At 42.6% G+C, this 23,147-nt stretch overlaps 3 protein-coding genes across 6 annotated transcripts in view; all 3 read right to left on the bottom strand.

Moving 5' to 3' along the window:
* LOC118673668 (apolipoprotein R-like) overlaps window positions 1-9,218 on the bottom strand; it is a 25,705-nt gene extending 16,487 nt beyond the window's left edge. Inside the window, exons 1-3 of one of the 3 annotated variants that reach the window (XM_036344799.1) lie at window positions 9,047-9,214; window positions 2,515-2,709; window positions 148-315 (exon numbers count right to left, since the gene is read on the bottom strand). In XM_036344799.1, coding sequence (XP_036200692.1) covers window positions 148-315; window positions 2,515-2,709; window positions 9,047-9,131 — 448 coding nt within the window. In that variant the 5' untranslated portion in view covers window positions 9,132-9,214. Of the gene's footprint in view, window positions 1-147; window positions 316-2,514; window positions 2,710-9,046 lie in introns of all 3 variants that reach the window. The other 2 variants (XM_036344803.1, XM_036344800.1) reach the window with 2 other exon arrangements.
* CD55 (CD55 molecule (Cromer blood group)) overlaps window positions 1-23,147 on the bottom strand; it is a 141,679-nt gene that overhangs the window by 117,007 nt on the left and 1,525 nt on the right. The window lies entirely within an intron of this gene.
* C4BPA (complement component 4 binding protein alpha) overlaps window positions 13,709-23,147 on the bottom strand; it is a 41,078-nt gene continuing 31,639 nt past the window's right edge. Inside the window, exons 11-12 of one of the 2 annotated variants that reach the window (XM_036344796.1) lie at window positions 14,619-14,794; window positions 13,709-14,106 (exon numbers count right to left, since the gene is read on the bottom strand). In XM_036344796.1, the coding sequence (XP_036200689.1) occupies window positions 13,945-14,106; window positions 14,619-14,794 (338 nt within the window). In that variant the 3' untranslated portion in view covers window positions 13,709-13,944. The remainder of the gene's footprint in view (window positions 14,107-14,618; window positions 14,795-23,147) is intronic. The other variant, XM_036344795.1, reaches the window with a different exon arrangement.

Genomic DNA, 23,147 nt, shown 5'->3' with positions numbered 1-23,147 from the left:
TGTACTTTTGTTTGCTTTGGGTGCCATTTGGATATACTATTTAAAATAAATAAATCATATGTTTTTGTTCTGCCTCTGGATGGAAAGATAGGTTATTCTCAATCCCTGCATGAGAGTTCCTCCCACTTATCCGTGGGCTAGAGTTACCTTTGCATTGAGGAGGCGGACCAGACCAGCGTGAAGAACTGCAGTAGAGAATGCGATTTCCAACCAGAATGTATCCTTTGTCACATTCATATTTAGCCTCATTAGGTGAGAATGTGTGTGTAGTTAGTTTAGGACGTCCATGGTCAATGACAGGAGGATAATAGCAACCTTGTTGGGAAGACATAAAGTGAGAGAGCTTGAGCTTATAGGACATAAACAACAACACATCCCAGAATCTGTGCACTTTCTATACTCTCTATCCTGTCCTGCCATCTTCTCTGCCCAAGGGATCACTTAGCCAAACCCAAGTAACTGTGCTGCCCTCCCGTAAGCCTCATGATGAAGAATCATGATGGCACCCTAGTGGGTCCATTCTCCATATTGTGTCATTGACAAGTGGGGTAATAGCAATCACATGCAAGAATGCGAAGTAGAAACTATTGATCTGCCCCAGACCCCTCCCTCTTAGAGCAAGGAACGTCAATTTAAAATATATATCATATTTACCATCACTCTATAAATTTACTTTAAAATAAAGTAAGGAAGAACTTAGTGCCACTCTTAAAGAACTGAAGATGTAGAAGTGGTCATTCTCATCATATCTCTATTTATTTCCCTAGTCTGTCTACTACAAAAATTAGAATTCTGGACAATTACAGTAGACTGTTGAACACTCAACATTGTAGCCCCTACTGCAGACCCTGTACCAGATATAGTAACTTTGCTTTAATATGTCTTCAGGGAAATGAGGCCACTGTTTTAGCAAAGGCCTTCTTTCCCACCCTCTCAGAAAAGAAGATCAGAAACAATGTGCACACACATGAAAGGGTCAAGATCATACATTTGCCATTTTACCCTTGTCCTATGAAAACTCACCTGCCCCTCTCATAAGAGCCTGAAGTTACATGCGCATCTGAACATATAAAGAATATCACAGTAATCCAGTATATCAGTGGAATCATATTAATTCTATTGAATGAGCAAGAAGATGCTAGCATGATGTAAGATAATAGGAATATATCCCCCTCAATTTCTGGGACTAAGATCCTGGAACCCCTGCAATTTCCTTTTTGATAAGAGCACTAAAAGCATCTTTTATTCTAATGAGGTGACACTGGGTGAGCTCCTGGGAGGTGCTAGTCACCAGAAGGACAAAACCATGATTAGAAGTTTGGAATCTTCCCCTCTTCCAGAGAGACCCTGGAAACCGAATTAATACTTGATGGTGCCTACATGAGGAAGCCTCCATAAAATTCCAAGAGTAGGGAGTTCAAAGAGCTTCCAGATGCGTGAACACATCCACCTACCGGGAGGATGAAGAACCACAACTCCATGGGCACAGAAGCTCCATGTTTGGGACCCTCCCAGACTTTGCCCCATGTATTTCTTCAACTGGCTGTTCATTCCTCTCCTTTATCATATCTGTTAAAGGCTTAGATGAAGTGCAGGTGAGAGACAGTACTTTACAATAATGGGGCTTTACAATATTACTTACAGTAGCTTTACGAACACAGTATTCACTTTAAATCATAGATCCAACTTTATATGGCATTGGGTTCCCAATAAAAAAAAGAGTCCATGAGCCTAGGCACCAAGAGATTGGAAGCATGAGCGGCCCCATTTATATTCACTCTAAGTGAACTTTTGGGGAAAATGGGCTGCTAATCCCTGAACTCTGTGACCTGCAGATAGAAAAGCGCTGGTAGGCAAAGTGGAAACACTTCAACTAAGGGAGATAAGATTCCCATTGATTTCTCAACTGTGACTGATACCTGGTCACTCTGAAGCTCCTTTGGGCTCCTTCTTTCAGAAGGAAAGGCAAAGAATCACTATCCAGGTAGCCGTGATTATTCCTGATCATGAACAAAAAGGGTTATGGAAAAACAGTGGGAGACAAAAGGATTGTGTTTAGTATTTAAGTGCTCTTGGTGAGGGAGATGTAGGCATTTCCCACTAAGAGATAGGCTGAAGAAGGGCTTAGAGGCAGCAGAAGAACGGAAGCAAATTCAAATAGATTTAGAGTCTTGTTCTGCAGGTTAAGTACTATGGACCAGAAACACTGAAAGAGAAGAGAATAAATACCAAGAAACAGAACACAATAGTTTAGAAGTCTAGCTGATCTATTAGAAGTGGCCTAATTTCACTACATCAGGAAAAGAAACCAGGAAGGTCAAGAAAATGGGAGCAACCATTGGGGAGAAAAGAGAAATTTGAAATGCAGACAGTGCTATTACACAAATGTATGCATTCTAAGAATCATGCAGAGCACAGAAATTCTTTTTACCTAATTGGAACCCTTCCTTTAATAATCGCACATACTTTGATATGAAGAAACTTCTAACATAATATAATTCCATAAACTCTTACTCTCTCCACATGTTGGTGTTTCAGGACTCCAGGTGCCATCTTCTCGGCATGAAGCTTCAGCGTTACGTCTCCCAGCACATGAATATGAAATGGAGTCTCCATAGAAATATTGACACTTATTGGCCAAACCTTTTCTCTGCTGTCTCTGCTCAATAATTTTGCCATTCTTCAGCTGTGGTACTGGACAGCAAACCTCTAAAAAATAAAAAGTGAGGCTGATAAAAAGTGAGGTTATTAAAATCACCGTGAGGAGGCTCCTATGGCTAATAATCTCATTTCCACCTTTAAAAGAGTTTGCCTCAGAAGAGAGGTTAAGGAAACAGACAAGGGTCCCCCAGACACCTTGAGTCCTCGCTCCCTGTCCCTGATTTGCTAAAGTAGTTCAATCCAGTCACTTCCTTCCAATTTAATAATTGCACGAGGGGCCTCCAAAATGAGGTGTTGGATTAAACCTGGATGAAAATGTAAATTTTCAAAATTATTCAAGAGGAATGACAAGTAACACTTATCTCCTTACGGCTTCACTGGGGACACATTATTATTAAGCTCTCTAATAACTTATACTTCCCAAAACGCAGAAGGAAGAATGTTCTCAAAAGTTTATATTGGCTTCCAGTTGAGATGGTGGCATCAGTAAAACGTAGTACTTGCCTCTCTCCTCACAACCACATCAAAATTGCAACTAAACAGAACAAGCATCATTCAAAACAACCACAATGTGGCTGAATGGAAGTTCTACAACTAGGAAATTAAGGAGGAAGCCACATGGGTCCTGTGGGAAGGGCAGAGATGTGAAATGGGCTGGTCCCACACCCACATGTGGCATATAAAAACCGGGAGAGCTCTTCAAACTCCAAGACCTTGCTGGTCTCTTCTGGCAAAAGCAGTCATCCTGTTGAATTAATATAATCATAAATTTAACTTGAGGAACACAAGTATACTTGTGCAACAAGATGCTACCATGATGTGAGATAATAGAAAAATATATACACTGAGTGGCCAGATTATTATGACCACCTGACATTTGTAGGCAAATTAGCTATAATTTCGTGTTGAAGTTTCTAGGGGGCCAGACCATTATAAATAGGGAAGCAGGTGGTTTACCACAATAGTAGAAGTGATTTTTTTTCTGAAGATATGTGTAAACAATGCAATTTAACAGCCTTTGAACATGGGATATATTTGAATGTCAGTGGCCAGATTATTATGACCACCTGATCTTTGTAGGCAAATTAGCCGTTCACTGCATCTTAGGGGATATGGAAGCCGAAGGCCTTTTTGAACACCTTTGCTGTCTGCAGTTACCAAGATAAAATGCCTCCAATTCACACAGGAATACAAGGATTGGACAGTCGAGCATTGGAAAAAAGTCATGTGGTCTGATAAATCACGTTTCAGTTGCATCATGCAGAAGGCAAAGTAAGAGTTTGGTGGGAACAGCATGAAAGCATGTACATGCCTGAGTACAATCTTTCAAGCTGGTGGGGACAGTGTTATGGTTTGGGGCATGTTTTGCTTGCATGATGTGGGCCCTTTAGTTCGTGTGGAGCAACGTCTGAATAGCGCAACATACCTAAGTATCGTTGCTGATCAAATTCATCCTATCATGTTGATGGCGTATTCCAATGGAGATGGCTTCTTCCAACAAGGCAATGCACCATGCCATGGTGCTCATAATGTGCAGGAGTGGTTTCAAGAACATGAGGGAGACTTTACCTTGCTTAGGTGGCCCCCACAATCACCAGATCTCAATCCAATTGAGCATTTGTGGGACGAAGTTAAAAGAGCCATCAGGCAGCTGGTTCCACAACCATCAAATCTCACAGGACTGGACATGCTATTCCTCAGGCATGGTGTCAGATTCCTCGCATCACCTTTCAACATCTTGTGGAGCCAATGCCAAGAAGAATCGCCGCAGTATTGAAGGCAAAAGGTGGCCCAAGGAAGTACTGATGGGGTGGACATAATAATCTGGCCACTCATCATAATATATATCCTATGTTCAAAGGCTGTTAAATCGCATTGTTTGCCCATATCTTCAGAAAAAAATCACTTCTACTGTCGTGGTAAACAACCTGCTTCCCTATTTATAATGGTCTGGCCCTTTAGCAACTTCAGCACGAAATTATAGCTAATTTGCCTACAAATGTCAGGTGGTCATAATAATCTGGACACTCACTGTATATATAACTTTAAAAATATATAACATCAACAAATTAATCAAACCCTAGGCGGAGGTCCAAAGGACCTCTGATTTGTAGCCTACTTGGACAGAAGTTGGGGATACTCGGGAGTTCTACTACTTATGACTGGCATCGAATCGGGGTGGGACCAGTCTTGTGGGAGTGAGCCCTTAACCTGTGGGATCTGACACTCCTCCAGGGAGACAGTGTTATGAATTTATTAAAATTTAGGGCACCCAGTTGGTGTCATGAGAATTGTGTGATAACATTCTGTTTAATTCAACTGTGTATAAATCAACAGCTTCCATATAACCTCAGATTATCTACCTTCTGAGAAATATAAAAAATAGCTCTTGCCCCGGCTGGTGTGGTTCAGTGGGTTGGAGCATCATCCGAGACACCAAAATGTCACAGGTTTGATTCCTGATCAGGGTACACACCCAAATTGTGAGTGTGATCCCTAGTTAGGGTGCATGCAGGAAGCAACAGGTCAATGTTTCCCTCTTCCTCTCCCTTCTTCTCTCTCTCAAATCAATAAAGTCTTATCCTTAGGTGAGATATAAGAAAAACAGCCCATAATTTTCATGAATAACATATATATGGAGTTCTGTACGAGGCTCTTCAGGTAATATTAAGAGCCATACTTGCAATATACTTAAATAAGATATAGCCATTTAAATATTTACACTACAACACCAGTCACACAAATGCTAGGAGAGTAGGACAACAAATGAGATCTACTGGAAAAGGTTGACAGGAGAAACTAAGATGGCGGCATAGGTAAACACCGGGAAATTGTCGCCTCCCACAACAATTGAAAATTACCGCAAAGGACTGAGCAAACATCATCCAGAACAACAGGAAGGCTGGCTGAGTGTAAATTCCACAACTAGAAGGAAAGAAAAGCACACTGAGAGCCAGAGGCGCTGCGGAGGTGAAGTGCAGAGGTACGGTGGCTCGCGCGCGCGAGGAAAGGGGGTGGCACCTGAGGACGCGGCTGTCTTTTTGAATCACAAACTCCTGACTGCTCTGAACTCCGGTTCCGGGAAGTCTCTGGGGACCCAGGTCTCATACGGGGAGAAGCTGGTCTGTCCGGCAGCGGGCGAACTTGAAGGCGGCTTTCCCTCAGAGGTGCTTGCAGCAATTAGCGGGTCACTGAGACCCTCGACTCCGGGCGGAGAATCAGCCATAGCTCCCTGATCCACCCTTTGATTCCCTGAGACCCCGCCCCACCCAGGCTGCGGCAGAGGCTTTTGCATGTGAATGTACCTAACTGCAGCCCAGCCAGGCAGACCCGGAACTTCCAAGAGAAGGCCCAAGGCCCCGCAGTGGCTTGCATTGCTTCACAGCTGAGCCTCTTCGTGGCTCCTGCTGTGTGGCCTCAGGCAGAGGCTGAATTGGCACCTCCTTAGATCCAGGAGCCACTGTACCCAGTGGTCAGAGGGTACCAGACTGCAACTCCTCAGATCCATAAGGGACACACTCAGGGAGCAGACTCAGTGAGCACCAAAGCCCCACTGAAGCAAGTCTTGCCCCAGAAGGGTGTCTTCAGCACAGAAGTTCTCCCACTTTAGACACAGCTGATTCTCACAGCCAATTGGCCTGGAGGTCAATTCCTCCCAGTGATTCTACAACAACCAAGGCACCAAGAGTGCACCAAGAGTGTCCACCCCAGGTAACTGGGGAGGCTGAGCTACTGGGCCCTACAGGACACCTGGCGCGCAGGGCCACTCTATCAACACAGGGAAGCTGCCAAAATGCGGAGACAAAGAAACAGGTCACAAATGGCAGAAATGGAGGAAAGCAAACGATTGGATATAGAGTTCAAGGCCACGTTTATAAGGTTTTTCAAGAATTTTATGGAAACCGCCGATAAATTTAATGAATCCCTCAATAAGTATAGTGAGACCATGGAGGACATGAAAAAGGACCAACTAGAAATTAAGCATACACTGACTGAAATAAAGAATAATTTACAGAGATCCAGCAGCAGACAAGAGGATCCCAAGAATCAAGTCAAAGATTTGAAATACAAAGAAACAAAAAATACCCAACCGAAAAAGAAAAAAGAAAAGAGATTCCAAAAATATGAAGATAGTGTAAGGAACCTCTGGGACAACTTCAAGCGTACCAACATCAGAATTATAGGGGTACCAGAAGGAGAGAGAGGGCAAGATATTGAAAACCTTTTTGAAGAAATAATGACAGAAAACTTCCCCTACCTGGTGAAAGAAATGGACTTACAAGTCCAGGAAGCGCAGAGAACCCCAAACAAAAGGAATCCAAAGAGGACCACACCAAGACACATCATAATTAAAATGCCAAGAGCAAAAGATAAAGAGAGAATCTTAAAAGCAGCAAGAGAAAGACAGTCAGTTACCTACAAGGGAGTACCCATACGACTGTCAGCTGATTTCTCAACAGAAACCATGCAGGCCAGAAGAGAGTGGCAAGAAATATTCAAAGTGATGAATAGCAAGAACCTGCAACCAAGATTACTTTATCCAGCAAAGCTATCATTCAGAATAGAAGGTCAGATAAAGAGCTTCACGGATAAGAAAAAGCTAAAGGAGTTCATCACCACCAAACCAGCATTATATGAAATGCTGAAAGGTATTCTTTAAGAAGAGGAAGAAGAAAAAGGAACTCTAACCATTTGCCACAGCATGGATGGAACTGGAGAGCGGATAAATACCACAGGATCTCACTCATTTGTGGAATATAATGAACAACATAAGCTGGTGAACAAGGACTGGTCCAGAGACGGAGAGGCATTGATTGGACTGTCGGGACTTGGAGGGAAGGTAGGGGAGGGTGGGGGTAAGGGGGAAAGATCAACCAAAGGACTTATATGCAAGCATATAGGCCTAATCAATGGACATGGACAACGGGGGGGAGAGGGCATGAGCGGGGGGGGGGGGGTGTAGAGGGTAACGTGGGGACAAGGCCACATATGTAATATCTTAATCAATAAAAAATATATTAAAAAAAAAAAAAAAAAGAAAAGGTTGACAGAACTGAGGCCTGGCGTATCAGGGAAAGATGTCCAGGAATGACGTGGAGATACACGAAGGATGGGTAGAAGCGAGTAGCTGATAAGATAGCAGAGGCAGATCAATACGGAGGCAATGAGCCAAGTCTCTGGCCTCAGAAGGTTGTTACTATAAAGAAAAGGGGAGGCAGAATCAGAAAGGGAGATTTCAGGTCAAAGCTGACAGACATTAAATGCCATTTCAAAGGGTTGAGGCCATAGATACTGGAAGATTTCATGAAATAGGAGGAAAGGAGACAGGGAAACAGACACATGAAGAAATAATTGAAAGATGTTGACCAACTTAATAAGGTTTTCTTCTGTTACCTCAGGCTCTAAGGGAGGAGAACTCAGAGACAACGTGGAGTTCTGAACATCCCCTGGGCAGAATGTTCTTCTAGAACCTAATCGTAGTGCTACTCCTCAGTAATGTTCAGGTGTTTGAGGGAAAAATCGCCTTCCAGGGAGAATTCTTCCTTAATAAACCCATGCTTTCCCCCCACCTCTCTCAGTGATGGAGAAGGCATGGCTTCCCCACTTTCAAATCAAGCTGCTGGCTCACATGAGAACATTCAACTATTATTTTAGATTCAGAATTTTCCCTCAAAGCAATATCAAATCCTACATTTTTTTATGCCATGATAGCCATTTTCAGGGAATATGCATAGAAATATCTTCATAATGAGGATGAATTCTCTCAAGTAAAAAATAAAATTCTAGCACAAGAGAAAAATATTTTGCTTAAAGGACATTTCCATTGAGATAATATAACAACAAATTAATTTTCACAACAAATCTTGGAACAGTTCTGGTTAAGTTCTTTTAAACTCTTTTATTTCTTCTTCATATAATTTTTATAGTTCTCCAAGTGCCCTACATTTTACTCTAGAAATACTAAGTATTTGTGATAACAGACAATATTTTTTCTTTACTGATGAAATTCCCTCCCCTCAATGAATCACTAACTAAGATTGTAGATGGCATAATTAACTTAGTTAGAAGGTAAATATATTGCAAACATTTTGGAGCACTGAAATGTAGGAAATTGATTTGAAAATTAAAGATTATTCCTTGCTAAAGCAGCCTCAGGAGAATTTTTACATATCAACACAATTATTCTAGACATAATAACAGCCTCTATCTAGAAGAATTTCTTTTAGATTTTAAAATTCTTCATTTTATTAATAACGTAGTTCATCTTACTCTTTCAAAAAGCTGATAAATTGCCACCACTTGACTACATTTGATGAACTGTTGTTTGGTATTTTTTTATATCTTAGAGAAACTACCTCCTTTCCCCAATAACCACTGTACTCACCACACAGGCCTGAAGGGCACAGCAGTAGGGTCAAGACCCCCAGGAGGTACAGGGCTGGGAGAATGCTCTGCAACTTGGGGGACATGGTGCAGAGTCTCAGAGGGGCCACACTGGGCTCAGCTCTCTTAGACACCTCGAATCAAAATGAAGAAATGTTCTGTAAGTAACCGTGAAAATGGTGCCTAAACTAAGGAACTTGGCCTTGGCAAAGGCCCAGCCCTGTGTTACTAAAGGGGAGGGGCAGTGGGAGTGACTAGGAGACCAGGTGCTGAGCACAGCTCTGTCAGGGTGAGCTGGAAAGTTTTGGGAAGAAGAGTGTGGAGCTTGATGCAAGAGCCCGGTGGGGTTCTGTACATATTTACTATTGTAACCCAAGACTTCATCGCTGTTGGGATGGTAACGGTAATGAGTTTCTTTCTGGACATATGATTCCTCTCTGAGTAAACAAAGGCAATAGGCACCGGGATTGCAGGTCCTGATGCACAGGGTATGGGTGGGCTCTCCAGGAATTGCAAGGCATAGTATGAAAGAAGGAAACTATCTGAGAAACAGTCCTTGTCCAACAAATTAGTTTCTTCCATTTGGGGTTTGAATTGCTCATAGAATAAAGTTTTAATGTAGAAATTTAAATTTCTTTCTAGTTAGCCTATGGTCTAGGCCAATAATGGCGAACCTATGACATGCGTGTCAGAGGTGACACGCGAACTCATTTTTTTGGTTGAGTTTTCTTTGTTAAAAGGCATTTAAATATTTAAAATAAATATCAAAAATATAAGTCTTTGTTTTACTATGGTTGCAAATAACAAAAAATTTCTATATGTGACACGGCACCAGAGTTAAGTTAGGGTTTTTCAAAATGCTGACACACCGAGCTCAAAAGGCTCGCCATCACTGGTCTAGACAGAAGAGTCTAATATGAGTCTGTGGAAAAATACTCAAGAATCCATTCTAAACAATAATATATATATATCCAGCAACTGCTATGGCAGAACAGCCGGGCGACCAGAACAAAGGTCACTGAGGCACACTGACAACCAGGGGGCAGTCCCTCAATGTAGGAGCTGCCCCCTGGTGTTCAGTGCGATCCCACAGTGGGAGCACTGCTCAGTCAGAAGCTGGGCTCATGCCTGGTGAGTGCAGCAGTGGTGGCGGGAGCCTCTCCCACCTCTCAGCAGCAATAAGGAGCTGTGAGGCAATGGGTAAGGAGCCAGCACGTGTAGACTAAGGAGTGAACAGGCAGGTGGTTAGGAGCAAGCAGGTGGGCAGATAGGAGTGAGGTGTCCTAGATTGTGAGAGGGCACAGGCTAGGCTGAGGGACACCCCCAACCCAAACACAAATTTCGTGCATCAGGTCTCTAGTTCTTCTTATAATACTTCAATGGGAGCTTCTTTACTTCCTGGGTTTGCTGATATACATAAAACACCAAATGACTCACTCTATGAAACCGTTCTAGTGTGGGAACTATGCTAGTCCGTGTCTGCACCCGAGAAGCATGCACTGAAAGGGAAATGCTGGAGGTGATCAATTAAGGAGAAAGGAAGGTTCAGTGTGCCTTTTCAACTGTCTGGATGATGCTGGATGCGGAGGAAGCCCAGTGCTTTGTCCCTGAGCAGTAAGGGACACGTGAATGGAAGACGCATTTGTTCTGCTTCGTGAATTGGTAACCCCAAGACTAAGTGTCTCTTAACCATCGAAGACTGCCTGACTGTTCATCCAGATTATTGCCTAACTTGTCTCCTTAAGTGGGACAGATGAGACTACCAACCTGGATTCCATATCTTGCCCACCCGCTGTGGATATCTGTGCTTAGATAGTTGCCTCAAACAAAAGAGTAAGCTCTGGAAATCGTCCTAAAGGGATCTTAACTACTCAGCTAAAGTGGAATGACTACCATGTACCCATAGGAACCAAAATGCTTCTCTCTCAAAAATAAATGAGAAGAATTACCAAATAGAACTGAGTGAAACTCTTTGGAATGCTGAGGAAAGCACAAATAAATGTCAACTTCCTAGAGATCAAGGAAAACAAAGCCACCAAATGGCTACTTCCTTTAGAAAGAGGAATCACAATAAAGAGAAGTGATTTAAAAGATTAACCAGAAACCTGCTTTTAAACTTTCAGCAGGTAGGGTACCAGAACTTTATATAAATTATCATACTTAATCTTCAAAAACCCTACCCTGGTCGGCAAACTGGGGCTTGTGAGCCACATGCGGCTCTTTGGCCCCTTGAGTGTGGCTCTTCCTACGCCTTAGGAGTACGCTACTTAAGTTAATAACAATATACCTACCTATATAGTTTAAGTTTAAAAAATTTGGCTCTCAAAAGAAATTTCAATCATTGTACTGTTGATATTTGGCTCTGTTGAGTAATGAGTTTGCTGACCACTGCCCTAGGTCACAGGTTTTAACTTCCTCATTGCATAAATGAGGAAACTGGTTAATATAGAAAAAGTAACCTGCCCTCAAACCTCTTAGATAGTTAGTGTCTGTGTGAGAGAGAGAGAGTGTGTGTGTGTGTGTGTGTGTGTGTGTGTGTGTGTTTGTGTGTGTGTGTGTTTCCTGATGAGCACACTATCAAAAATTTAGATACATCTACATCCATTGTGTAGAAACTGACTGAAGACAGTTTGTACCACAAGTGGACCTCAAAGGCAAACTCTAAGAATGGGATTCTAGACTTGGTTCACCCACCAGCCACCTGGCAATCACTGGTCATGGGTGAATATTGACAGTGCTGGCTTGCTGTAGCATTGCAGCTGTGAACATTTTCACCTGGTAAGTGCCATGGTATGTAGATGGAAGGTGGTGCATTGGCTTGTGCAATACCTGGGACACTTGAGAGGGGCAGTGGAAATGTAAATGATGGTTGTGAAACTGGGTGACTGGGTACCATTAATACAGACTCAGTGCCCCTTAACTGAAAAAATGAAAGATCAAGGCAACCAATCACAATTCAAATCCAATTGTGAAAGCCAGAAGGCGTCCTTGTCAATATTTAAAGGAAGCTTGTGTCAGGTAGCTGGGAGGCTAAACTAAATGCCAAACTCAGGATATAATCAAAAAAGTTCAACAAATTATCCATCAAGTATTTGGATAAAAACACTTTCAAATATGTAGGAACTCAATATTTTACTTTCTATGAGGAAATACATGAAGAAAGAGGAGAACATGAATTCAAAAACCAAAGGCAGACAGAACAGAAAAGCAAGTACACAGACAGGAAAGCCTACACTGCATGTCCAAGTGTGTGGCAGACACTGTCAAATTCCTTTCAAGATCACTAGGGCCCTCTCACTTTGGCACACTGTGGACCACTTCCAACCCCAGGGTCTGCTTTGTCTGTCCATATCTCTACCCTGGAGGTTACTTCACACAGTCCCTTAGGTGACATTGGGCACCAGTGTCAGCGTGGCCAGGAGCATGCCTAGCTGGTCTGCAGTGGAGGCAGGTGTCCTGAGAGCAAGACCTATTGGCTAATTACCATTGGTCTTCATTCTCTAGAGGACAAATCATAGTTGGGTTCCACACACATTCAGAGGGCAGTCAGCATAACTGAGCTCCTGTCAGCAACAGCAATAATAATCCCCTCAGCAATACTCCCTCTTTAAACTGCCCTCACCTCTTCATCTTACTCCCCACCCACTTGCCGAGCTTTCTGGGACCACTTCTCAGGGAAAATAGGTACCCACATGTTCTTGCCTCAATGAAACTCAAAATAAACATGAAGCAAAAGGAATTCCTCATAGCAGGAGCAGGAAATGGCATTCAACACCAAGGATAGATACCTCCCAGTAAGGGGGTTTCCCTAACAGTCCAAGCCCCTCTATAAGATCTGTAATTTACTGAAAGCCTGCTCTACGCCATTGCCTCTTCAGAGTGTGTTTGGGAAAATTACACAAAAGAGGCCAATGTTAACCATAAGGTACTGTGTACTAGGGAAAGACAAACAAGCCAGTTGAGCTGAGATATGAGTGAGAACCCAAGTCCACATGCAGGACCCATACAATACAGTGAAAGTAGTAACTTTATGTAAAAACATTGTTGGGTTTGTATATGGACCTCATTGCAGAGGATGCAAGGTTGGAGGAAGTGGTGAGTGGAAGTGAGTAGAGCCTCCGAAATACCTCGAGATATAAAAGCGATTCGCATGGGGTGTCTCCCTGTGTGTGGGATAGTTGCTCAAGGCTTTTTACTTGTCTATTAAAGAAAATGAGAACCAGATCAGGTGGAGGACTTGCGAATGCACAGGAGCTGTCACGTGGGCTTCACCTTCACCGAGCTTTCAGAGTTTGATCTCTGAGGATGAAAGAAGGGGTCAGACACATGTAAATGCCCTTCATATAAGATCAAGTCAAGAGGCAGCCTTAGCAAGTCAGAGAGCAAGCACTTGGGGCTTTACAAAGGGTGCAACTCTCTGCCAATAGGAGAGAGTGGACAAGACTTTTGGGGCATGTTGACATTTAATGTAAATACTGAGGACCTGGTGATTTGCACATGGGGAACATGGAGTGAGGTAATCCAGGAAAATATAACTGACGCCAACCCAAGTCCACAACCAAGACCAATACAATACAATTAATGTAGTAACTTCATGAAAATACATTTTGGGGTCTGTATATGGACCACATTTCACAGAGCTTCAATGACCACAAAGACAAAATTGTACTCTATAAGTAAATTTTTAATGGAAAAATGTGCAATTTGTGTCCAAAAAAGCAAAAATGTGAGCCACAAGATTATCAACAATTCTATAATCTCAGAGCACTAGCAAAATAAAAAAATTAACATTTTTTAGGTATTCATTACAATGCAAAAGAATGGCAGAGTTCTAAACTAAAGTGACCCATACTGAATGGAAGGATGCAGGGCACCTTCGGGGAAAAATCAGAGTGGTGACTACAGAAGGGATTTATTTGCCTTGTCCTCCTGCTGTTCCAGGCGTTCAATTTCCAAAGACAATTTATACAGCTCCAGGGCCATCTTCACATCCTCCACGCTAGGGAGACACTGCATGAGTTTTCTAGCTGCTATCACTTGCTCACAGCCTGCAGGGAACACCTAAAAGAGATACAGGTGGTGAGTGGTTGGGAGGCTTCTCTGAGATCCTGACAATGCAGCACAGAAGGTCAGGTCCAAGACCACCCCAGCATTGATGGGAGAGCAGGACAACCAGGAGACCCCGGGCCCCACTGTAGTCTTCCCCAGAGGAATATAGATCTTCCTGAGACAGCGTGCCAGAAGGCCTCTGTGGAGACAGAAGCTACTTCGGCTACCCAACCAGACATGGAACACAGTGTGTTATACAGTCTAGAAAAGGAAATGTAGGAGTGCTCCCAGGTCTCTGAGGACCCCCTCTCCTTAAGGCTCGGCGTTCCCTGTTCTCAAGTGAAAGAAGGAAAACCTGCCATCCTAACGTGTGTTCCAAGGGAAAAAAAGAGTGTCCTTTTGAATGACTGAGGAATGAGTCCGGGCCAGTCAGATCTGGCCTCTGCTGGCTGCGACAGTGCTGTGGAGAGGCACCATTTTTAGGGATTGAAGGCACAGGGAGTTCCTTGAATTGTGCCACTTACCCACTCACACTTGGGCACCTCTGGGGACCAGGTCCTGTCCTCCAAGCAGGTGATGTTTTGGGAACCAACCATAGCATAGCCAGAGTCACACTGGATAGTGACAGTTTCAGTTTCAACAAACTGGTCCTTATCCAAAAGCAGATTCCCATGCTCTATCTCTGGTGTCGGACATACAGCTACAAGGAAAGCACAGTTAAGCAATCTGTAAAGCTAAGAAAAGAAGACATGATCACAGGCTAGGATTATTAAAATGAATTGCATGTAGGTGCTGCTCATTGTCTTATGTGTTTTTTTTTCCCTTTGAGAGCAATAAAATTAGCTCCCACGTTAATTGAGCATTGGCTCATATTATTCTTCAGGGCTCACCATTTTATGTGATTATCTCATTGAAGTCTAACTCCTCGCTATAAAGTGAGCACTGTTATTATTACCATTTAAATAAGGAAAAATAAGATAGAGAGAAGTTAAGAAACTGTTGAAGACATAGCATCTTTAAATTACATGACAGGATATGAAAAAGGCACATGACCCCAGGCTCAGCCATCAAAGCAACAATCCTTCCCATGTGATCCCTACAGAACACTGGGGATAAAATATTCTCTCTTGCCCATTGTCCTCTTGTGAGCAAAAGAACCAATGGTGACAAAAAAATTCCTGGAGTTGTTGATGGCAAAGTACACTAAACCTGTATCATGCAAAAAGCAGACCTGACCTTGACGCCTCCCACCCCCACATCAGTTTGCAAACTGGGAATCCACACCACAGGCTCCAGCATTGGCAGGTGGTGCCCTACACTGCATGAGGCTCACTTCCTGGTGTTTGGAGTCAGCCCCTGAGAGCCTACCTTCATGCCAGAGCAAGTTTCCATGAAAATTTTGCTCCAGGCCACAAGAAAATGTACCGCCTATGGACTATTTCCAGAGATATACAAGAAAGTGGGGGCAGGGCCTGCCTCATGGAGGCTGAGTTTTGTAACTGGGAGAAAGAAATAGGGGAGATTAATGTTTCTGTATACCCCTTGTACTTTTGTTTGCTTTGGGTGCCATTTGGATATACTATTTAAAATAAATAAATCATATGTTTTTGTTCTGCCTCTGGATGGAAAGATAGGTTATTCTCAATCCCTGCATGAGAGTTCCTCCCACTTACCCATGGGCTGGAGTTACCTTTGCATTGAGGAGGTGGACCAGACCAGCGTGAATAACTGCAGTAGAGTATGGGATTTCCAACCAGAATATATCCTCTGTCACATTCATATTTAGCCACATCAGGTGAGAATGTGTGTGTAGTTAGTTTAGGACGTCCGTGGTCAATGACAGGAGGATAATAGCAACCTTGTTGGGAAGACATAAAGTGAGAGAGCTTGAGCTTATAGGACATAAACAACAACACATCCCAGATACTGTGCGCTTTCTATAGGCTCTGTCCTGTCCTGCCATCTTCTCTGCCCAAGGGATCACTTAGCCAAACCCAAGTAGCTGTACTGCCCTCCCGTAAGTCTCATGATGAAGAACCTTGATGGCACCCTAATAGATCACATGGTGGTCATTTCTATAGTCTTCAGAAGTATAATCTGTATAAACAAAATTGGTAGTTGGTCCATTCTCCATATTGGGTCATTGACCTGTATGGTAACAGCAATCACATGCACAAAGGCCAAGTAGAAACTATTGATCTGCCCCAGTCTCCTCCCTCTTAAAGCAAGGAAAGTCAGTTTTAAATATATATCATATTAACCAATGTCACTCCATAAATTTAATTTAAGTACATACATATATGTGTAGAGGGGAAGGGAGAAATTAGTGCCACTCTTAAAGAACTAAAGATGCAGAAGTGGTCATTCTCATCATATCTCTATTTATTTCCCTAGTCTGTCTACTACAAAAATTAGAATTCTGGACAATTACAGTAGACTGCTGAACACTCCACATTGTAGCCCCTACTGCAGACACTGTACCAGATATGGTAGCTTTGCTTTAATATGTCTTCAGGGAAATGAGGCCACTGTTTTAGCAAAGGCCTTCTTTCCCACCCTATCAGAAAAGAAGATCAGAAACAATCTGCACACACATGAAAGGGTAAAGATCATGCATTTGCAATTTTACCCTTGTCCTATGAAAACTGACCTGCCCCTTTCATAATAGTTTGAAGTTATCATGAGCATCTGAACATATAAAGAATATCACATTAATCCAGTATATCAGTGGCATCATATTAATTCTATTGAATGAGCAAGAAGACGCTAGCATGATATGAGATAATAGAAATATATATATAGGTCTCAGCCCTCAGTTTCTTTCTTTTTTTTATTGCTTAAAGTAATACAAAGGGTATTACATATGTGTTCATTTCCCACCCCCCCACCCCCCCCCCCACCCTAGACAGTCCCCTAGCCTCCCCTATCCCCCAGTGTCTTATGTCCATTGGTTATGCTTATATGCATGCATACAAGTCCTTTGGTTGATCTCTTACCCCCCTACCTCATGTCCCCCAACCCTCCCCGGCCTTCCCGCTGCAGTTTGACAATCTGTTTGAGGCAGCTCTGCCTCTGTATCTATTATTGTTCAAAAGTTTATAATGGTCTCTATTATCCATGAATGAGTGAGATCATGTGGTATTTTTCCTTCATTGACTGGCTTATTTCACTTAGCATAATTCAGCCCTCAGTTTCTAAGGTAGAGATCCTGAAACCCTTGCGATTTCCTTTATGATAAGAGCACTAAAAGCATCTTTTATTCTAATGAGGTGACTCTGGGTGAGCTCCTGGGAGGCGCTAGTCACCAGAAGGACCAAACCATGATTAGAAGTTTGGAATCTTCCCCTCTTCCAGAGAGACCCTGGAAACCGAATTAATACTTGATGGTGCCTACATGAGGAAGCCTCCATAAAATTCCAAGAGTAGGGAGTTCAAAGAGCTTCCAGATGCATGAACACATCCACCTACCGGGAGGGTGAAGAACCAAACTCCATGGGCACAGAAGCTCCATGTTTGGGACCCTCCCAGACTTTGTCCCATGTATTTCTTCATCTGGCTGTTCATTCATCTCCTTTATCATATCTGTTAATAAACTGGTAAATGCAAGTATTTCCCTGAGTTCTGTGAGCCACTTTAACAAATTAATCAAACCCAAGGAGGGGATTCGAAGAACCTCTGATTTGCAGCCAAGTTGGACAGAAGTTGGGGTCATCTAGGGGCCTGCCTATTCCTTGTGACTGCCATTCGAAGTGGGGTGGGCCCTGACTTGTGGGAGTGAGCCCTTAACCTGTGGGATCGGACACTACCTCCAGGGAGGCAGTGTTACGAATGAATTAAATTGTAGCACACCCAGTTGGTGTCATTAGAATTGTGTGATGTGGGAAAACCAGCCACAGAGGTGGTGACCAGAAGTGTTGTCAGTGTTCCATGTGAGTAGTAAAGAAGTCATGGGAGAAACACAAGATGAGAACCACTGGTTTTTACAATTCATATGATGTTCTCCAGAGGATAGAAGGTAACAATTCAGGTATTTGCCACACTGGTGAATTGTTAGATGCCAAGGGTTCGGAGCATGCTAGGCTATCCCACCTAAACTCAAGTCGAATTATTGTAAATGGTACAATGTGCCACAAGGAAGGAATCGCAATGCTTAGCATGACTTTTCAGATTCTAAAGGCAGCATATTCCATACTTGTGAATACTATTCAAACCCATATGGTAGTGACAGAAAAGACTGTCAGGTTTGAATAGGGCCCAAGTTAGGAGAGGGCTCTGTGGCAAGTCCAGTCTCAGTGCAATCCTCTCTGTTGCTTGGCCCTAAGACCCTGCAGAGCCTAGTGTACTGAGATGCCTACAGTAGGAAAAGATGCAAATGTCAATGGGACAATCACACCATAGGTCCTTGAAATACTGAATCAGAGCCATGCACTGCAGCAGAGAATTAGGTATGTTTTGAAATAGAATTCCTGGCATGTTACTTAGTCTTGATCGTGACAGCTCTTGACCTTGGGTCATCATGTGACCATGCAGCCCGAATCACTCATTATGAGCTGAGTCTGTCAGACCCATAAAGTTATAAGGTCAGGCAGGCAACTATCTGTTATAAGATGAAAGTGGTGCATCTGGGATTCAGCATGAGCAAGACCAGATGGCACAAGCAAGTTGCACAAATAAGGAGCCCACATCTTGCTTATACCCATTCACTGTAGCACTAGTGCCTCTCTCTTAGCTCACACTTATGGCTATATGGGGTATCCATTGCAAGCAAGCTTACGCAACAGAGGAAAGCTTGACCGTGGTTCACAGAAGAATATTTGTAATATGTGTGTACAACCTAAACTGGATGGAAGCTGCATAGAGCCCAATCAGGGTGGTCTCCAAGGTCAGTAGTAAGGGGAAATATTTCTGATAGGCAAAGATTTAGGTGATATATCTGCTCATTCTATTTCTTTTAAAAAAGAAGTGGCTTAATGGTAGAATAAATTGGGGTATGTGGTCTGGAATGAATGGCTTGTCTGTCATAGCCCCTTAAGGACAAAGATTGAAAGATTGGCACAGGATATCTGGGGTAGGAGCAAGTGACTGGACATGTGGGAGTGGCCAGGAAGTGTCAAGTTTTTATTTTGCATGTTAACACCAGCCATGCACCCTCAATTTAAGAGGCATTAAACAAATAAGTAAAAAATAATGCCTCAGCCAGCTGAAGTCAGCCATCCTCTGTCACAGGCCCCAGCAGAGCTGTCACAGAGGAAAAGGATAAAGTGGTCAAGGTGACATGGATGAAGGACAAGCATCAGCCCAACAGCATGGACTCCTACTTACCCCGGAGCAGCAATGCTAAGTCCCTGATATCATCCCTTGAGACAACCTAAAAGCCACTTGGTTGATGACTACGTTGGATGCCCCTTCCACTTGAAGGGACAGCTATTTATTCTGACAGAAGTAGACAACTATTCCAGGTGTGGGTTTTCCTCTCCTGCCTACCGGATTTCAGTCAGCACTGTTATCTGAAGGATTCCAGAGTGTTTAAACAATTGTCAGAGGCCCCCACTACATGCCACCTACAACAAAAGAGGTATGATATTGGGATGCGACCATGAAATGCATTCCCTATGTTACAAATGGCGTCACCCAGAACCTGCAGACCTGTTAGGACATTGGGATGGCCTGTTAAAGGCTTAGCTGAAGTGCCAGTTGAGATAATGGGAGTTTACAATAATAGGGCTTTACAATATTACTTACAGTAACTTTAAGAACACGGTATTCACTTTAAATCAAAGATCTACCTTTATATGGTACTGGGTTCCCAATAAAAAAAATAGAGTCCATGAGCCTAGGAACCAAGAGATGGAAGCATGTGTGGCCCCATTTATATTCACTCTACGTGAACTTTTGGGGAAAATGTGCTTCTAATCCCTGAAATCTGTGACCTGCCGATAGAAAAGCGCTGGTAGGCAAAGTGGAAACACTCAACTAAGGGAGATAAGATTCCCATTGATTTCTCAACTGTGACTGATACCTTGTCACTCTGAAAGCTCCTTTGGGCTCCTTCTTTCAGAAGGAAAGGCAAAGAATCACTGTTCAAGGAGCAGTGATTATTCCTGGTCATCAACAGGTAAGGTTATGGAAAAACAGTGGGAGACGGGAGGATTGTGTTTGGTACTTAAGTGCTCTTGGTGAGGGAGATGTAGGCATTTCACACTGAGAGATAGGCTGAAAAAGGGCTAGAGGCAGCAGGAAAAAGGAAGCAAGTTCAAATAGATTTGGGAGTCTTGTTCTGCAGGTTAAGGACTATGGACCAGAAACACTGAAAGAGAAGAGAATAAATACCAAGAAACAGAACACAATAATTCAGATGTCTAGCTGAACTATTAGATGTGGTCTAATTTCACTGATTCAGGAATGGAAATCGGGAAGGTCAAGAAAATGGGAGCAATCATTGGGGAGAAAATAGTAATTTGGACTGGAGACAGTGCTATTAAACAAATGTATGCATTCTAAGAATCATGCAGAGCACAGAAATTCTTTTTACCTAATTTGAACCCTTCCGTTAATAATCACCAATACTTTGGTGATTATTGATATGAAGAAACTTCTAAAATAATATAATTGCATAAGCTCTTACTCTCTTCACATGTTGGTGTTTCAGGACTCCAGGTGCCATCTCCTTGGCATGAAGCTTCAGAGTTAAGTTGCCCATCACATGAATATGAAATCGAGTCTCCATAGAAATATTCACACTTATTGGCCAAACCTCTTCTCTGCTGTCTTTGCAGAATAATTTTTCCATGCTTCAGCTGTGGTACTGGACAACAAACCTCTAAAAAATAAAAAGTGAGGCTAATAAAAAGTGAGGTTAGTAGCATCACCATGAGGAGGCTCCCTATGGCTAATAATCTCATTTCCACCTTGAGAAGAGTTTGCCTCAGAAGAGAGGTTGGGGAAACAGACAAGGGTCCCCAAGACACCTTGAGTCCTCGCTCCCTGTCCCTGATTTGCTAAAGTAGTTCAATCCAGTCCCTTCCTTCCAATTAAATAATTGCATGAGGGGCCTCCAAAATGAGAAGTTGGATTAAACCTGGATGAAAATGTAAATTTTCAAAGTTATTCAAGAGCAATGACAATTAACATTTATCTCCTTATGGCTTCACTAGGGTCACATCATTATTAAGCTCTCTAATAACGTATGCTTCCCAAAACGCAGAAGGAAGGATGTTCTCAAAAGTTTATATTGGCTTCCAGTCAAGATGGTGGCATCAGTAAATGTAGTACTTGCCTCCTCCCACAACCACATCAAAATTGCACCTAACCAGAACAACCATCATTCAAAACAACCACAATGTTGCTGAATGGAAGTTCTACAACTAGGAAATTAAAGAGAAAGCCACATCGATACTGGTAGGAAGGGCAAAGATGTGAAATGAGCTGGTCCCACACCCACACGTGGCAAATAAAAATCGGGAGAGCTCTTCAAACTCCAAGCCATTGATGGTCTCTTCTGGCAAAAGCAGTCATCCTGTTGAATTAATATAATCATAAATTTAACTTGAGGAACACAATTATACTTGAGCAACAAGATGCTAGCATGATGTGAGATAATAGATATATATATATAGATATATATATATATAACTTTATATAACTTTAAAAATATATAACTTTAATAAATTAATCAAACCCTAGGAGGAGGTCCAAAGAACCTCTGATTTGTAGCCTGGTTGGACAGAAGTTGGGGGTACTCTGGGGACTAACTCCTTATGACTGGCATCGAATTGGGGTGGGACCAGTCTTGTGGGAGTGAGCCCTTAACCTGTGGGATCTGACACTCCTCCAGGGAGACAGTGTTATGAATTTATTAAAATTTAGGGTACCCCGTTGGGGTCATGAGAATTGTGTGATAACATTCTGATTAATGCACCTGTGTACAAATCAACAGCTTCCATATAACCTCAGATTATCTACCTTCTGAGAAATATAAAAAATAGCTCTTGCCTTGGCTGGTGTGGTTCAGTGGGTTGGAGCATCATCCCAGACACCAAAATGTCACAGGTTTGATTCCTGATCAGGGTACACACCCAAATTGTGAGTTTGATCCCTAGTTAGGGTGCATGCAGGAAGCAACAGGTCAATGTTTCCTTCTTCCTCTCCCTTCCTTTCTCTCTCAAATCAATAAAGTCTTATCCTTAGGTGAGAGATAAAAAAAAAACAGCTCTTAATTTCCATGAATATCATATGTACAGAGTTCTGTAAAGAATAGGGGAGGCAGAATCAGAAAGGGAGATTTCAGGTCAAAGTTGACAGAAATTAAATGCCATTTCAAAGGGTTGAGGCCATCGATAATGGAAGATTTCATGAAATAGGAGGAAAGGAGACAGGGAAACAGACACATGAAGAAATAATCGAAAGATGTTGACCAACTTAATAAGGTTTTCTTCTGTTACCTCAGACTCTAAGAGAGGAGAACTCAGAGACAACCTGGAGGCCTGAACATCCCCTGGGCACGTTCTTCATGCTGCACTGACTCTAGAACAGCCGTGGGCAAACTATGGCCCACGGGCCGGATACGGCCGTTTGAAATGAATAAAACTATTGAAAAAAAAGACCGTACCCTTTTATGTAATGATGTTTACTTTGAATTTATATTAGTTCACACAAACACTCCATCCATGCTTTTGTTCCGGCCCTCCGGTCCAGTTTAAGAATCCATTGTGGCCCTCGAGTCAAAAAGTTTGCCCACCCCTGCTCTAGAACCTAATCGTAGTGCTGCTACTCAGTAATGTTCAGGTGTTTGAGGGAAAAATCACCTTCCAGGGAGAAATTCTTCCTTAATAAACCCATGCTTTCCCCCCACCTCTCTCAGTGATGGAGAAGGCATGGCTTCCCCACTTTCAAATCAAGCTGCTGGCTCACATGAGAACATTCAACTATTATTTTAGATTCAGAATTTTCCCTCAAAGCAATATCAAATCCTACATTTTTTTATGCCATGATAGCCATTTTCAGGGAATATGCATAGAAATATCTTTATAATCAAGACAAATTCTCTCAAGTAA

Source organism: Myotis myotis, unplaced genomic scaffold (assembly GCF_014108235.1).
Source record: "Myotis myotis isolate mMyoMyo1 unplaced genomic scaffold, mMyoMyo1.p scaffold_m19_p_18, whole genome shotgun sequence".
Lineage (NCBI taxonomy): Eukaryota > Metazoa > Chordata > Mammalia > Chiroptera > Vespertilionidae > Myotis > Myotis myotis.
The sequence above is the reverse complement of the archived record's forward strand: the minus strand, read 5'-3'. Positions and strand labels throughout refer to the sequence as shown.